Source organism: Neovison vison, chromosome 11 (genome assembly GCF_020171115.1).
Source record: "Neovison vison isolate M4711 chromosome 11, ASM_NN_V1, whole genome shotgun sequence".
NCBI lineage: Eukaryota > Metazoa > Chordata > Mammalia > Carnivora > Mustelidae > Neogale > Neogale vison.
The window spans coordinates 161,415,574-161,433,418 of NC_058101.1; the positions used below are offsets into that span (position 1 = coordinate 161,415,574).

The window sequence follows — 17,845 nt, forward strand, 5'->3', positions numbered from 1 at the left end:
TTTGACAAACAGATCACAAGTAGGCAGAGAGAGAGGAAAGGAGGCTCCCTACTGAGCAGAGAGCCCAATGTGGGCCTCAATCCCAGGAGCCTGGGATCGTGACCTAAACTGAAGGTAGAAGCTTTAACCCACTGAGCCATCCAGGTGCCCCAAGACATGCTGTTTTGTTTTTTTTTAAATAACAGATTCTGTCAACTTGGAAATATCTCACTCTTACCAGCAGCAGTTAAGGGAAAAAAGAGTCCTCTCTCATACAAGAATTCTGAAACATTTCTACTAGACCGAGAGCTCCTAAAATGTAGGGCGCTGCCTCAGTTTCCCCAAAGATTAGTAAACCAACCACAAATGTCTACTAAACACATATTTCAATAGGTGAAATGGCACAGGTACTAGGTACTACGGAAAGATTAAATACTTACCACTTGAAGCCTCTGTGAGCTTGGAAAGTGAAACAGACTCTCCAACTAAATATCCAGACCGTGTTAAACCAGATTCAAAAGATTTCTTGGCAGGGGGATAAAATTAAAGAAATATTAAGTCTTATTACTTCCAGGAGTATTGAGATCTTTATAAAGATTAAAGTATTACAGATTACCTAGAAATCTGATCTTAAACCAGTCACTACCTAGCTGTTAGGAAAGCATATAGGGATGGAGCTAAAAACACTGTAACTGCAGCCTAAACATCCTACTGAACAAATTTCAGCTCCTTCGGAAGTCTGGAGGGCATGTTTCGTTGCCTTACTATTAGAACTCTAGAAAACTATAATGATTAATTTTAAAGAGGAAATTCTCAAAAGTAATGAAGAATGGGGGTGTCTGGGTGACACAGTCGGTTAAGCATCCAACTCTTGGTTTTGGCTCAAGTGATGATCTCAGGGTCGTGAGATGGAGCCTCACACTGGGCTCCATGCTAAGCGTGGAGTCTGCCTGAGATTTTCTTTCCCCATCTCTACCCCTCCGACTTGTGCTCTCTCCCACCCCCTCTCTCTTTAAATAAAGAAATCTTAAAAAAAAAAAATAACAAAAAATGTTACATAATTATTTAAAAAGGTATCAATAGCTAGAAAAAACATTAACGGCTAGGATAGAAAATACATTCCTATTAATGTGGACACCATTTCTAAATCATGGTGTATGCCCAAAGTGCTGATGAAAAACTATTGATTTTGCCGGCTGATAACTTCCTATCAACTAGAAAAAAACAGAGGGAGCAGAAATTGTAAGTGACTGTAAGCTACAAATGAAACCTACTGGGCCCTGAAGAATCTTACTATCAAACATTTATTATGCCAGTTCAAATCAGATCAACAGAATATGCTCTGAGTCTTTGTGACAGAGAAGTTACAGACAAAAAGTTTCAGATCTAATGGTGTCAGGTGTCTGCTCTAACTAAAGATATGGGAATCAGCTATGTCACACCAGAACTAAAGCATAGAAAGCCAATAATGAGAGAACCAGCTTCCTGTTTACATGTGAGTGAAGGTCAAGATTCCTCAACAGTAGTATTTAATTAATGGAGCTTAAGATCTTTTGATAATCTTGACAGGCTTTAGGTAGTCATAAACAACAAAAATCCCTACACCTACTTGAAAGAAGTGAGCAGAGCAAAGGAGAAATTGCTAAACAGCACCCTGTTTCCTAGACAGTAATAAAGGAGGTAGAGGCAGAAAAGCCAAGTGCAAGACCTCTCAGACCTGAGCAGCAGAGCCCATAGAGAATCTTCAGCTCATTTGCCAGTTGCTTAAATAATATGCTCCTGTTTCTGCTTCCTCCAGCAGACTAAAAGCTGCTCGAGGGGAGGACCATGATTTTCTCACAGCTGTACCATCGGTATCTAGAACAATAGCTGGCAAGCAGAAGACCACAGGGCTTAATATTTTCATTAAATGTTTTTTTTGTAACCAAAAGCAACATATTCATCAAAACTGTCTAACCAATAAGCTAACAATAAAAAAATTTAACAAGTAGGAGATTCATACACACACAACATAATTGAAAACTCAGCTACGATATAAAAAAACAAGGTACCCTAGCTGGAAAAGGGTTCTGACAATCTTAAAAGTGTCCAGCCAGAAAAACCAAAGCTTCATTTTCCTAGGACTCTGGTCAGTGAATTACCTTGGAAAAATCTGCAGGTGCAGCTTCAACAGCACACATTTTGCCTGTATCAGGAGAAGGGGCACTATGGAATATCTGGAGATGAACCGCATCTGTGAGATTTTCATCAAAGCCACTCTGAGAGGATATCCTTCGACGCTTGGATGATAAGTTTGCGGGGAACTCAGACTCTTGACATCCACCAAGATGTTCCTTTTTGGCTATATACAGGCAAAAATATTTTCTTTTACTATACCACTTTTAAATTTTGCACATAATAATTTCAGTAAAATGTAGTGCTTGAATCTAAATATTTTATCAATTAAAAGTACATTTTTCTATTCAGAAGAAATCTAGCTGAAAGATAAGAGAACATCACTATTAAAAGGATAATAAATATTATTAAAATTTTTTTCTAGACTTTAAAAATGTACAAAGATACGCTAATATGTATTTCTATTTCTGATATAGTATCTCGCTATTTTAAAATATACAAGGAAACCTTCTTTTTAACTTTTTTTTTTTTTACGATTTAAGATTTAAGGGCACATGTGAGCAGATGGAGGGGCAAGAGAGGGAGAAGCAGGATCTCTACTCAGCAGGGAGCCCGAAACAGGACTCCATCTCAGGAGCCCAAGATCACGACCTGAGCCTAAGACAGATGCTTAACTAAGTCAGCCAGGGGCCCCTCTTCTGAACACTTTAAAGGATGTGGTTATGTTCTAATACTGGTTCTGCTTTGACTGTGTATGGTTTTATGAAACATACAGCCCAAATGTGCCTCAGTTCTTCCCAGCCACAAAAAGTGAATTTGGTCATCTGCAGAACTAGAGCAATCATGCCAGTAAAATATTTTAAAATACAGGTCAGGAGTGAAAAATAGGTAAGTTACAAACTACAAATACAAACGAGTACATCAGAGTGGGTCACACACTGGGGAGGTAGATGAATGGGACTTGAGTAACAGTGCTCTGTGCGTGAGGAGGTGTTGAAATGTACCTGAAGATGGTTCAAGAAACCAAAACAAAATCACATGGAACCTCAGCGTGCAAAGCACCGAGGAATGGTTATGATGATTATGTAATGCCAAGACTTTGTTCAATTCTGGTGTTTCAAATGCCTTGTGATTGCAAACTCAGAAGTGATAGGAAAAAGTGAGTTTTATATATATATATATATATATATATATATATATATATATATATATAATATTAAGGCTATTAAGATGTCAGATTAGATATATCTGTTTATAACATCAGGGCTGAGTGTTTGGTATTCATAGCTTGCCAAGCTTAATAATCAACTTCCAAAAATCAAGGTTTAAATGTTCAAATTTCCCTCATTCTAAAGATAAAACAAGCCAACCAGCTCTGCCATGTTAACACACAAAACTCCACTGTGGCCATGTGGAATTATAGGCTCAGGAATGAGTGAAAAATCAGGTTTTTTTCGAGACAAACCAGAAATCCAAATTTTTGTGTGAAATTTCCCAAATTTTAAATGTTAGGCTCCATTTAAAAATACAGCCTGCTCAGAAAAGACTGCCTTCACACTGTGGAACTAAATCTTTTTTATACCTCACAGGCATCTCTGAATAAACACAAAAGTCCAAACTCACTGAATTCTTTTTACTTACATGAGCCTGTTGTCTTGAACTCTCCTTCAGCCTCTGAGAATTCAGGATGGTCGATCATGTTTTCATTCTCCTTTATGCAGTGAAAAGCTGACTGGAAGGCAGACATTCGCTCCCTTAAAGAATTAACATTTCGATATGGTACAGGACTGCCCTGTTAAAATACAGACATGGAGGGTATTATAAAGAAATCCAATGGAGCATCTCTATTCTAGGCCTATAACCATTGTATCCAGGACTAAATACATAAAGGTTTTTTGAAGATCAGAGGTAATGAGTGTGGCAGAGCCTCTTCTCCCTTGAATCACGTATTTTCAGTTTGAGTATTTCGGGTGCTGCCATCACCCTGGTTTCTCCTCTGCTCCTCCCTCGGTTTTCAACCCAAGCCCAGAGAACAGCTGTGTGGTTATGTCTAGACGTACAACCTGGCTCAATACTGTTATTAGTCAAGCCACACACATGACAGAAATCTGGAGTAGGTGGGGAACAGCTTTAAAAAAAGCACCTGTGCAAAATACATCCCCAGTTATCTGAGGGCTAAGAACTCTAAAAGGATTCTTCCTACAGAGCTTAAGGTCTCTCTTTTAGAGTTCCTAACTTTGAGTTCGTAATCTGAGACAGTCTCGATGAATCAGATTAGGAAAGGGAAAGAAGTTGAGCACAAAAATGTTTGAGAGGTCAGTCTAAGTAAGCAATTACATGGAGAACTCAAGAAAGCACTGAATCCAGAGACGCGTAAGAAAGAAGAACCTGCCACTTTGGAAATTTCACCATATATATATATATATATATATATATATATATACACACACACACACATATATATGTATGTATGTATGTATGTATGTATGTATGTGTGTGTATATATATATATATATATATATATGGTGAAATTTCCAAAGTGGCAGATATATATATATATATATATATATATATCTCCACTGAAAACCATCTGCATGACACATGAGGGTCTCAACATACCCAAGTCAATCCAAGCTAATCTGACTGCCTATTTCTGTCCATACACACCCCCTCCCCAGGAGGCCAGGACAAGACGCAGATGTTCCGGGAGCAGTTCAGAGACCCACCTTCACACTTACCCTCTCCCCAGCTAAATTTTCCTGATTTCACAGGAACTTACTTCCTCAGCACTAAAAGCTGTTGTATGTTAAAACTACAAAGCCAAATAGATGGTTTAAGCACAAGAGCGCTCTGGAAACTCTACTAACAGGGTTTTAGCCAAGGAGCCATCAATTTCATGGACACTGGCAGGGAGAGAAGTGCCAAATACATGCGAGTAACATACAATTAAAGAGTTCTGTTACTCATAAATTATTAAGTTCTTTATCCAGTTCCCCCCCCCGTTACTATTTAGTCTAATATTTCCAGTAATTTGGAGCTAATAACAATTTAAAAATTATACCAACAGGTAAAAGTAAAAAATTACCTCCCTTTATGATATCATCTGGAGGAAAATCAGTTAAAAGTTTGAAGCCATGTTTGATGGTGGATCTGTTCACACACTTGATTCTATTCCCAGTTAAATACATTCACAAAGCGAACTGTTACATAATAACAATATTTTAAATCCAAATATGGTTGATGATGTAAACCTTTATGACATAACACACAACATTCATAAAAAGCTGGTGGCCAACTCTTCTCTATGAGATACGGAGAAAAGAAACAGGTTATCCCAAAGTCATACAATTTACCTCCAATGGGCTTCTTTTGGGTCCTCCCATTTGAACACGGTAGGGATCGGTTAAAGCACTGAAATGCTGCCTAACACAAATGCAAGATCCCTAGTTAGAATTGTTTTTCTCTATTTCCTGATGGAGAATGGGAATATATAAGGGAAACAAAACATTCAAAATGCATTGCTTTATTCTTTTGTCTTATGACATTTTTTAGTCAACAACATTCCTTCCACGTACCAGATATTGTTCCAAGGGCTCAGGACATAGAGTGGGGGGGGTGGGGGTGGATCACACTTTGGACAGAAATTCTGAAAACATATTAATGTAGTTTCAGGTACAGGAAGTGCTAGTGAGAAGATGAAAAAGGAACGTGATGAAGTAAAAGTGCTGCTCTGGCTTGAGTCAGAAAAGCATCCTATCAAAAGCAATAGCCAAGCTGGAACCAAAACAGTGAGGAAACCACGAATTATGGATCACTGCAAAAAAATTAAATTAAATATTAAATTAAATTAAATTTTAAAAATTAAAAAAAAAGTAACAGTAAGAAAGTGGCAGTGGAGGAGAAAGGCATTCTGTAGTAACAAAAGCTTGGATGAAAAAAACAGGATGCAGCAGGGAAAAAAAAAACCCATCATGCCCAGGAAACGGAAGGAGATGGGGATATGAGGCTAATGGTGGGCAAGGCTCAGATAAGGAAGGGCGCTGCAAGCTTCAAAGAAGGGGTCTGGGTTTAATTCAAGGCATAACAGAAAGCCAGTGGACGGTTTTAAGCAGCAGAAGGAATGATCTGATTTAATCTCTCTCTGACTGCTCTATGGGATGATGGGTGGATTAGGGAAGGAGGGAATTGAGGAGAGCAGTTAGGAAGTGCATTTGGTAACCTAGGCAGGAAACATATGAGGGTTGTTGTAGCAGTGGAGCTGTGGGACATGCAGACTTAAAAGGGTTCTGATAGGTAGTGATGTGCTGGATGTGGAAGTAAGAAACCAAGGAACATTAATAGGTAGTGGCCTGAACAACTGGATGATGGTGCCATGTCCTACAACTGGGAAGCGGGCTGGAGAAGCTGGTAGGGAGAAGAAATGTACACTTTGGCTATGGCCAAATGCTTATAAGAACACCCAAGTGAAGATGTTGAATAGGCAACTGGATATCTAACACAGTCTAGTGTTCTATGAAGCTCTGGGCCAAAGTTAGACATTTTGCAGTCAGTCTACAGCTGATGATAGAAGTCATGGGAAGGGATTAGGTAGCCTAAGGAAAGCAAACAAAAGGGGACAGAGGGGAGCCCTAGGGCACTCAAGCATTTCTAAGGAAAAACTGGAAGCAGGGGTGGAATTAGCACATGAAACACAGAGGGAATGACCTATGACAAAGAAGGAAAATTAGGTCAGAATGGAATCCTATAAACCAAGTGCAGAAGGTGTGTAAAGGAGGGAGTGGTTGAAGACTGCAAAAGCTGAGGAAAGGTACGATGCATGCTTAGATTTAATCTTTGTCTTGGCCAGGGATCAATGGTGACAAGAGTCTTGCTGACAGAGTGGTAGAAACAAAAGCCCAGTTGGCGTGGCTAGCAGCCACAGAGAGGATGGGAGAAGGGAAGTGGGGCAAGACAGACAAGCAATACGCTCACCAAGTTTTGCGGTGATGAAGAGGCACAGAAATGGGATGCCTGGAGGTCTACAAGGAGTTAAAGAGATACTAAGATTTGTTTGTACTAATGGAAAATGAACCAAATGAAAAGGAGCATAACATAATTGTAGAAGAAAAACAAGCTCAGTATGACCTGTGTGGTCATAGTAATATAAAACCTGAATACTTATGTAACCCAACTATTAGGAAGTTGTGGAGAATGGGAAGTACACATGTGTATGTAGGATAGAAAGCATAAGGAAGAGAGAAGGGCTAATTCTCTACCATCCACAGTGGGAAGTTAATAGTTAATGTCTTTATACTGAAAGATTAAATAGTAGCAATTAGACAAAAAGTAAAAGGCATCCAAATTGGAAAGAAACGGGTAAAACTGTCACAATTTGCAGATGGCATAATAAATATAGAAAACTAAAGACTCCACTAAAAAACCATTAGAATAGAGGTGCCTGGGTGGCTCAGTGGGTTAAGCCTCTGCCTTCAGCTCAGGTCATGATCTCAGGGTCCTGGGATCAAGCCCCACATCAGGCTCTCTGCTCAGGGGGGAGCCTGTTTCCCTCTCTCTCTCTGCTGCTCTGCCTACTTGTGATCTCTGTCAAATAAATAAATAAAATCTTAAAAAAAAAAAAAAAACATTAGAATAAATGATTTCAGTAAAGTTGCAGGATACAAAACCATCATACAAAAGTCTGTTGTGTTTCTATATACTACTAATGAACTAGCGGAAACCAAAATAAAAAAAAAATTACATCAAAAAGAATTAAACAGCTAGAAATAAATTTAACCAAGGAAGTAATAGACCTATGCAAGGAAAACCATAAGAAACTAATGAAAAAAACTGATGATGTAAATATATGGACATATACTCTGTGCCCACGGATTGGAAGAGTATCATTAAAATGTCGTACTATTCAAAGCAATCTACAGATTCAATGCAATTACCAACAAAATTCCAGTGGCATTTACCAAGAGCCAAGAAGATCCAATGGGGAAAGGTCAGTCTCTTCAAAAATGTCATGCAGAAAACTGGACAGCCACATTCAAAGCCATGAAACTAAACCACAGTTTTACACCTACACAACAACTAACTCAAACTGTTGAAAGACATGAAATCATAAAAATAGGTGGTGAGCAACTTGACACCAGTCTTGGCAAGGGTTTTTGGTTTTAACACCAAAAGCAAAGGCAACAAAAGTGAAAATAAATGTTATTTACTATATCAAACTAAAAAGCTTCTGTATAGCAAAGGAAACCATCAACAAAACAAAAAGACAACCTACTGGATGGAAGAAAATATGTGCAAATAACATAACTGACAAAAGGGTTGATATAATATACAAAGAACTCCTGTAATTTGGGGCACTTGGGTGACTCAGTTGATTGGGCATCTGCCTTCAGGCTCAGGTCATGACCCCAGGTGCCGAGATCCAGCCCCCCATTGGGTTCCTTGCTCAGCAGGGAGACCGCTTTTCCCTCTCCCTCTGCCTGCTGCTCCCCCTGCTTGTGCTGTCAAGCGAATAAACAAAATCTTAACACAAAAAAAAACACAAAAACCCAAAACTCATGTAACTCAATAGCAAAAAAAGCAAGCAATCCAATTTAAAAATTGGCAGATCAGAACAGACATTTTCCAAAGACACAGATGGTTAACAGACATGTGAAAAGATGCTCAACATCACTCATCATCAGGGAAACGCAAACCAAAACCCAAAGAGATATCACCTCCCATCTATCAGAATGGCTATTAAAAAAAATAAGCCATAAGTGTTGGCAAGGATATGAAGGAAACCCCTGTACACTGTTGCTGGGAATGTGAATTGGTGCAGTCACTATGGAAAACAGTATGGAGGTCTCTCAAAAAAAAAAATAAAAGTAGGGGCACCTGGGTGGCTCAGTGGGTTAAAGCCTCTGCCTTCAGCTCAGGTCATGATCCCAAGGTCCCAGGATCAAGCTCAGCAGGGAGCCTGCTTCCTCCTCTCTTTCTCTCTGCCTGTCTCTCTGCCTATTTGTGATCTCTCTTTGTCAAATAAATAAATAAAAATCTTTAAAATAAATAAATAAAAGTAAAATGACCATAAGATTCAGTAATTCTACTTGAGTATTTACCCAATGAAAATGAAAACACTAACTTGAAAGGAAGTATCTACCCCCATGTTCAATCTATCATTATTTGCAATAGCCAAGATACAAAAACAGCCTAAGTGCCCATCAGTGAATAAGTGCCCATCAGTGAATGGATGGGTAAAGAAGATATGGTGTATATACACAATAGCATATTTTTCAGTCAGAAAAAAAGAAGGAAATCTTGCCATTTGTGACAACATGGATGGACAAACCCTGAGGGCATTAGGCTAACAGAAATAAGTCAAAGAAAGACAAATACTGCAATGTCACACTTACATGTGGAAGCTCAAAGTTTAAAAAGAAAGAAAAAAAGGAGTTCATAGTTACAGAGGAGAGAGTGGTGTTGCCAAAAGCAGGAGTCGACAAAATGGGTAAAAGGAGTCAAAAGGTACAAACTTCCAGTTATAAAATGAGTCATAGAGAAGTAAGGTGGAACACAGTGACTCTAATTAATACTACTATATTCTAAATTTGAAAGTTGATAAGAATAGATCTTAGAAGTTCTTATCACACACATAAAAATTTGTAACTGTACGATGGATACAATCACTTATTGCAGTGATCAATTCGGAACACAGTTGAACCTTGAACAACAAGGGTTTGAACTTCAAGTATCCACTTACATATGGATGCTTTTTTTCCAATGAATACCATTCTGTTAGTGTATTTTCTCATTTTCTTAATAACATTTTCGTTTCTCTTGCTTATTGTATATTTCATGGTACACAGTGCATATAATATACAAAATATGTGTTAATCAACTGTTACCAGTAAGGCTTCTGGTCAATAGTAGGCTACTAGTAGTCAAGATTTTCGACATCATGGGGGTTAGTGCCCCTAATCCCCATGCTGTTCAAGGCTCAACTGTGTATAAAATTTTGAATCAGTACATTGTACACCTGAAACTAATGTTGTATTTCAATTAGAATTCAATTTTTTAAAAAAAGGAATTGCAAGGAAAATTAAGAGCTATGAAAACAACTACCAAAGCAACAGCTACAGAAGTTGAAAATGAGAGCCCCGGGAAAGCAAACATGGAAAAAAGGCAGCTGCACACCGTAGTTCTTATAAATAAATCCTAAAGTACTGTTTCCTTAAACAATGTGCATACGTAATATTTTTATTTATGTAAATTTTTAAAACTTTAAAAAATGTGTTTGCAAGAAAACTTCAGAGGGTTAGAACATAGATCTAGACTGGGTAAGGGTGAGAGAAGACATAACGTGAGCAGTAGATAGTACAGGTGTGGTGAGATCAATAGTCTGGAGGCTTCGACAGGATGAGAGAACTGTGAAGTAAACTGGAAAGATGAAATCTGGGTCAGAGTGAGGTGGGCTGAAAGAAGATCTCAAAGGTGCAACAGTAGCCGAGTAAGCACATAAGCAGATGCCTGAGGTAAAAAAGATCATGGGAGCTACAGAAGTCAAGGAGCTTGACTTGCCAGGATGGTGGATGATCAACCATGTGCTTATTGAAATATTCAAGAATGAAAGCAAGGGTAGTGGAGGAAAGATGGAGAGCCACTGCCCTTTAACTTTTCCTCTAAAGTATTTTCTTTCTAAAACAGGAGAAGGTCAGGGTGCCTGGGTGGCTTAGTTAGTTAAGCATCTGCCTTTGGCTCACATCATAATCCCAGGGTCCTGGGATCGAAACCCAAGGAGTCTACTTCTCCCTCCCCCTGCTCTTGTGCTCTGACTCTCTCTTTCTCTCTCAAATAAATAAAATCTTCAAAAAATAAAGCAAGAGAAGGTGGAGAAAAAAGATGAAATATGTAAGTATAGAGGCCCTTATAATTTACAGAAAGAAAAAAACAAGGCCTACTAGTATATTTGTGGAAACTTCAGTAAATTAGAATATGTGAACTAATATTATTTATGCAGTGAATTAATTTGTTGAGCAAGGGAAGAAGAGATAGGGTGAGAACTGGAAGAGACATCAAGGGTATTTACTATAGAGGCAAATCTCGAAAGGTCAAAGGACAGCACTGATTGTCCATAAAAACTGCTCACATGGAAAGCCCTTACTCTTAACAATGCTAGATACTAGAGCTATATATTCAAGGAATTCTTTTAATACATATAATCACTATCATGGGTATGGGGTGTTTTCATATATACATTTATACACACACATATATATATTTATATGCATACAAAAAAACCATAATTATCAACAGCACATATGGAATGTCAACAAAAAAGGAACTTAGGCCAGAGAAACCTGAAAATGGCAGGGACTTTTTACGCATTCTGAAAACAGGAAATAAGCAGACCTGCAGCAGACCCCAGGAAGGCTCAGCTATCTAATGTATCAGGTATTTCTGAAAACCAGGGTCAAGGGCAGAACTCAGAACAGGAACACTGAAACTCTACCAGTAGCACTTGAACCCACAGATCTCTTCGTAAAGAAGAAAAGACCTTTACGGTCTGGAGGGAACACAGAGATTCAGAGATTCAGGATTCCATGATTTAAGACTCCACAAACAGCTAAGGAGAGAACGATCTGCACTGAAAACAGAGGCCATCCAAGACTTCTTGGTGAACTTCTGACTTGCAGGCATTTTCGACACTTAAATTTCCAGAGTCGGGGGGTTCAGGTTTATACCCCAGGAATTCCTTCCAGAGGAAAAAAGATCTGCCAAAAGAAAAGTACCACGGGATTCTGATACTTGGGAGTTCCTCCAGTGAAAAAGTGGCCATGTCTACACAGAAATCCACTGGCTAACAAAACTGGACCATGCACCCTGACCTCTCAGTCAAGTTTTTAAAGAGTCTCACTTTTAAAAATGAACAGAGTGTCAAGGATCACTAGATATCTGAAGGAAGATCTGAGCATGACTCAGAGTCTGAACTAATCAGGTAGCAAAATGGAACCTGAAGGCAAAGAGATCCTGCAAGAGGAGGACGAAAACATCCAGGAAAATAGAATGTCCCTAACAGGCCACAATATTCTTTATTTAATACAAGAACAGAGTTTAAAATGAAAAAACAGGCCATACAAAAGATAGGGAATCAAAATAGGTGTTGAATGAATGAATAGGATTCTTCATCTCTGTAAACTAAAATACCATGGAGCAATGCCTTCAAATTTTGATGGGAAATATGTGCAACCTAGATTCTATAGTAAGACAAACTATAATCCAAATGTGCTAGTAGAGTAAACGTCATCAGATATGCAGAAGCTCCAGAAAAATGAGCTAGTAAAACAAGAAGAAAGATATGTGAACAAGGAAACAGAAAATCCAAACAGAGGAAGAAAAGGAAATCACCAGGGATGGTGAAAGCAAGTCACAAAGTGACAGCTGACCAACAGACCCAGAAGGCAACCAAGCCAACAGAAGACAGAGAACACCAAGGAAAAAGAAAAGAACCTGCAGATCCTTAAGGTTAACAGATAACTGTCAAAGTTTGGGGATGAAATTATGTGATAAAAGACTAAACCAAAAAATAATAAAAAGTACTTATTAACTAGAGGAAAAATAAAACTTGTGTAAGAAAAGAAATGGAACATAGCATACCACACAGCAGTTTGTGAAAAATATCTGCATGGTTAATTAATGCACACGAAGTCTTAATTCAAACAAAAATTATAATTGTATTGGAAGATGGGGAAGGGGATAGTGTTAGGAGAGCTATGGCCAGGAGGTATAAGAGAAAAATCCTCATTTTTCACAGAAATAACTACAATGATAGTAAATCCAAAGCACACCATGTTTCAGGCACAGATCTAAGTACTTCACCTCTATTAATTTAATCATCCTCATTGAAAACCTTGCTATTATTTTCACCCCCATTTTATACGTGAGAAAACAGAGACAAAGAAGTAACTTGAAGTGCTGGCTGGCTCAGCCTGTAAAGCACCCAACTCTTGATCTCGAGGTTGTAAGTTTGAGCCCCATAACAGTTGTAAAGATAAAGAAAGAAAGGAAGGAAGGAAGGAAGAAAGAGGGAGGAAGAAAGGGAGGGAACGGAAAGAAAAGAAAAATTAAGTGACTTGCCAAAAGCACAATTAATTAACAATAAAGCCAAGAATCAAACCTCAGCAAATAGCTCCACAGTCCATGTTCATACCTACCCTAACAGCAGTTCTCAGAAAGTGTTTACACTCTTAAAAATTATTGAGAACACCAAAGGCTCTTAGTTCATGTGCACTATAGCTATCAAGAGTGTTTTAACAGGCTTTCCAGAATTGTGGCTACTCTTCCTTTCACGAAACATAAAACCCAAAGATTTCCTAAAAGTCAGTTGCAATGTCAAATATGAAATTCTATCAAAGAACCTTCATATTCTGTGGGCTAAAATCTATGAGTCTCTTGCAACTTGAGGGTATATTTTGCATGCACTGGTCATTAGGGAAATACTGGTTCACTTACTTCTGCAGATCTTCCAAATGTTGACACCTTTTATTGTGTAGTATTAAAGAAAATCACATTCATTAATATCTCCACTGATCTTATCAGGAAAGTTTAGCTAGTGGGAAGTTCTCAAACTCATGGTGCTGAGCAGAAGTTTTCCAAATTCTAATTTTCTCCTGAAAACTCAAGTTTTTTACGGGCGCCTGGGTGGCTCAGTGGATTAAGCCGCTGCCTTCGGCTCGGGTCATGATCTCAGGGTCCTGGGATCGAGTCCCGCATCGGGCTCTCTGCTCAGCAGGGAGCCTGCTTCCTCCTCTCTCTCTCTCTGCCTGCCTCTCTGCCTACTTGTGATCTGTCTCTGTCAAATAAATAAATAAAATCTTTAAAAAAAAAAAAAAAAACTCAAGTTTTTTAAGCAGTAAGAAACATTTCCATTTTTCCTTGAGGTGGCAGGTTCACCGTTCATTTCTGAAAAAACATTATTCACATTTCCAAGTCTGACTAAGCATGACTGTCAGTCTTTTAAGTAAAAATGATGCTCCATGAAAAAAAGTGGCCAGAGTTCAGATTATGGCTCAAAACAATTACACACATGATTTTTTTTTCCAGAACATCCATCATACTTCTGTATGTAATTTGGAAGTGCCTGAAGCATACTTCCCATTTTAATCACACATAACACAAGGGTAGAGAATAAAATTTACAATGTTCACTGCATCATTATCAGGGATATTAAGTGAACCTGGCATTATCATTCCCTGTGAAGGCTTAGGAGTGTGGAATAAAATGATGGCTTGGTGCCTTCAATCTTATCTACCATTGCTTCTGTGCTGTGAATGCAAACAACATAGAGGGAAAAGGCAAACACCTCGGTGCTATTACAAAAACCTGTTTTAACCTCACAGACCTCTTGAAGGGGACGCAGAGCTCCCTGGGATGTCAGATAATCTCTGAGAACCACTGCACTATGTAGCCTTGTGCATTATGTCTAAAACTGAAAAATAAAAAAGTGGCAATAAAGTACATTTTAAAATAGGAAGGCCTGGGTCGCCTGGGTGGCTCAGTGGGTTAAGTCGCTGCCTTCGGCTCAGGTCATGATCTCAGGGTCTTGGGATTGAGCCCCACATCAGGCTCTCTGCTCAGCAGGGAGTCTGCTCCACCCCCTCTCTCTCTGCCTGCCTCTCAGTCTACTTGTGATTTCTCTCTGTCAAATAAATAAATAAATTCTTTTTAAAAAATAAATAAAATAGGAAGGCCAGTACCAAAAGAGACAATATAAATAGCTGTCCTTCAAGAAGGGGAAGCATTAACTGTGTCTTTCATAGACACAGTTGTACACTATTGACTTTTTAGGAACATGGATTATTCTTATAAAAATCCGCAAAAATAGGGTGCCTGGGGGCTCAGTGGGTTAAGCCGCTGCCTTCGACTCAGGTCATGATCTCAGGGTCCTGGGATCGAGTCCCGCATCGCGCTCTCTGCTCAGCAGGGAGCCTGCTTCCATCTCTCTTTCTGCCTGCCTCTCCATCTACTTGTGATCTCTATCAAATAAATAAATAAAATCTTTAAAAAAAAATCTGCAAAAATAGTTATATCCTTCCTCATCAGAAGACAATTTTTTCCTTTTTGTCAGGTTATCCCAAATATATTTTGTCCTGGGGGAATTCTTACTCCTACATGCCAACATGCAGGAGTCAAAAAAAATGAAGATGTTTCAAGAACAAATATTAAAAGAAAAAGGTTGAAAAACACTACCTCGGGGCACCTGGGTGGCTCAGTGAGTTAAGCCTCTGCCCTCGGCTCAGGTCATGTTCCCGGGGTCCTGGGATCGAGCCCCGCATCAGGCTCTCTGCTCAGCAGGGAGCCTGCTCCACCCCCTCTCTCTCTGCCTGCCTCTCTGCCTACTTGTGATCTCTGTCTGTCAAATAAATAAATAAAATCTTAAAAAACAAAACAAAACACCACCTCACTTCATTGTAGAGAAAAACATCAACTGGCCAAAACAAAACAAAACAAAAAACCCTGCAAAATAAAATAGCTCCTCTAGAAAACCATTTCTATCCAGGATTTCCTGATTTTTAACATAACCATGCTCAATATCACTCTCAATGAAAACTGAACACTCGTCATAAAGACAGAGAAAACATTACCTCCCCAGATCCAAAAACAGATGAGATGCACAAGAAGGTAGAAACACTGTATGAAAGCTTCGTAAGATAATTCATGACAGAAGTTAGAATACCATACCAGAAAAGGGGAATTCTGTGTCAAAGGAGACTTCTCTGCCTTCTTTAAACTCCGCTGCTGAGCAATGAAACGAATAAGATGGTTTGTTTCAGGGGAGCCCCGAGCACCGATTGTAGAACGTCGTCTGGATTTTTTAAGGTAGGATGAGGACTTTCCTATAACGAAAACTGTCTTTTACATTGGAACAAAACAAGGCTATCATGAGTAATCATGTACTGAATTCCCTGTAATATACCAGCCTAAGAGAGAACACGAGAAGTACCTATTACGGAAATCTAAACAGAGAATTATAGAGGAAGTTATTCACACATCATCAGATGGATAGGGATCTTTGTTTATTGATTTATTCCATGCTTCTGGAAGTGCCTGGCACATAGAAAACGCTGATTAGAGAGTTGTGGAATGAGCACATAAATACATATTTTAATAGTTCTCATTTTTGTTTTATATTTCCTGCACACAGGAATGGGTAATGTCTAGCTTTGGACTAATAACTTCTCTTTTTTCGGAATTAGTCTGTCTTATCCCCAAGAACTGAAAAGAAAGCTCGCTCCACTTTGGCACGTGCACTCCCATGTTCTCAATTTTCAAAATCATTTTTCTCTGAGAAACCAATCCACCTTCCACACACTACGCTGCATTCCGGCCACATGCTAAAGAGCACAAAATGAATCCAGTTTTTTCTTTAAAGGCTTATGGATAATGTTCTTGAGAATGGAAACAGAATGGCACATCACTGTGTCTTGTCTACATCATGCATTATTCAGTCTAGTGCCCTCTGACTTTTCAGCCTTCCTTCACCTTCTACTTCTAAATACTCTTCTCCAATCTACTCCCAGTTTCACGTTTATTTCCTCTCCTAGCTAAATCAGACTTCACAGATGAATTTCATTTCTACTCCTTGCAGATCCGTCCAAGTCAACTTTGCTTGTGATTTTGAAAGAGGCATACCCAATCTTTCTTAATAGCTCTTCAACTTTCTCCTATTTTTGCCATATGTAAGCATAAAATTTATTACTACTTAGAGGAATCAGGTCAAAAAATGATTCACATGTGTATTCTTTCCCAGTCTGAGCACTGGGCACATTGTTGAACATTATGCTGCTTGCCCTGGGAACCGAATATTCTGCTATGCTAGTTGCACCGTGCATATTCACAGAAATCTCCCTAACAAAACATTTGTAGAGTCAAAGTAATGGGAGAGAGTAGATTAGATGCACAAAACTGCGTTAAAGTTATTTTTAAACTTCAAAAGCACTGCAATAAACTTCTTTTACCTGAAGAGTTCTTTACAAAGCTTTCAGGTGTAATTCCCAATTGCTCTACTGTTACTGTGGAAAAGTCCAAAGGTGACTTGAAAGTATCCAGTGTGCAACCATCAGGAGTCACTTCAGGTTCATGCTTCTGAGGAGTTACAAGATTCTCATTTCCCAAAATGAAAGAGGAATTTTCTGAAACAGACAACATGTTGTGAGGGCCAAACATCATTATGAAATCAAACACCTAAACCTCACATTTTACAAGGAGGCAACAGATCACTACATACCATCATCACGAAGAGCAGGCTCCTTGGTTTCAAGATGCTCGCTGTCTTTGGGGTTGCTATCCATCTGGGAAAAAAAAAAAAAAAAAGAGCCATTTCCGAGATTAAAGAGTTGATCAAGATTCTCATTCAAGACTGAATTCTAATCTATACACAATCTATACAGGCATGAAAATAGAGGCCAAGAGGGTATTTTGAGGGCTTTTCAAAAAGACAAATGCAGGAAACTGCTGTTGGGGAATGCAACAAAGCAGACCTCCCACTAGGAGCCATGGTTTTTCAACCTTGGCGAACATCTGAATCATCTGGGTACCCTGTTACAGACACAGCTTTGCGGATTCCCAGAAATTCTATTAAGTAGGTCTGGCGGGGCTCCAGGAAACCTGCATTTTAGAAAGCAGGCGGGGGGTCCGGCTCGGATCTCAGGAGGACCACCATCTCCGTGGAGCAGGATAAGTGAGAACACGCTTTTGAGAAGCACGGCCCAGAAGCAGC

The 17,845-nt window shown here is 39.0% G+C and overlaps 1 protein-coding gene across 3 annotated transcripts in view; it reads right to left on the reverse strand.

The window, feature by feature from the left end:
- The window catches only part of CDCA2 (cell division cycle associated 2), a 50,603-nt gene that overhangs the window by 32,365 nt on the left and 393 nt on the right, over nt 1–17,845 (reverse strand). For 2 of the 3 annotated variants that reach the window (XM_044225115.1, XM_044225114.1), the window contains exons 2-7: nt 17,354–17,417; nt 17,085–17,258; nt 15,808–15,962; nt 3,736–3,886; nt 2,121–2,320; nt 420–504 (exon numbers count right to left, since the gene is read on the reverse strand). In XM_044225115.1, coding sequence (XP_044081050.1) covers nt 420–504; nt 2,121–2,320; nt 3,736–3,886; nt 15,808–15,962; nt 17,085–17,258; nt 17,354–17,417 — 829 coding nt within the window. Of the gene's footprint in view, nt 1–419; nt 505–2,120; nt 2,321–3,735; nt 3,887–5,447; nt 5,511–15,807; nt 15,963–17,084; nt 17,259–17,353; nt 17,418–17,845 lie in introns of those variants that run through there. The other variant, XM_044225116.1, reaches the window with a different exon arrangement.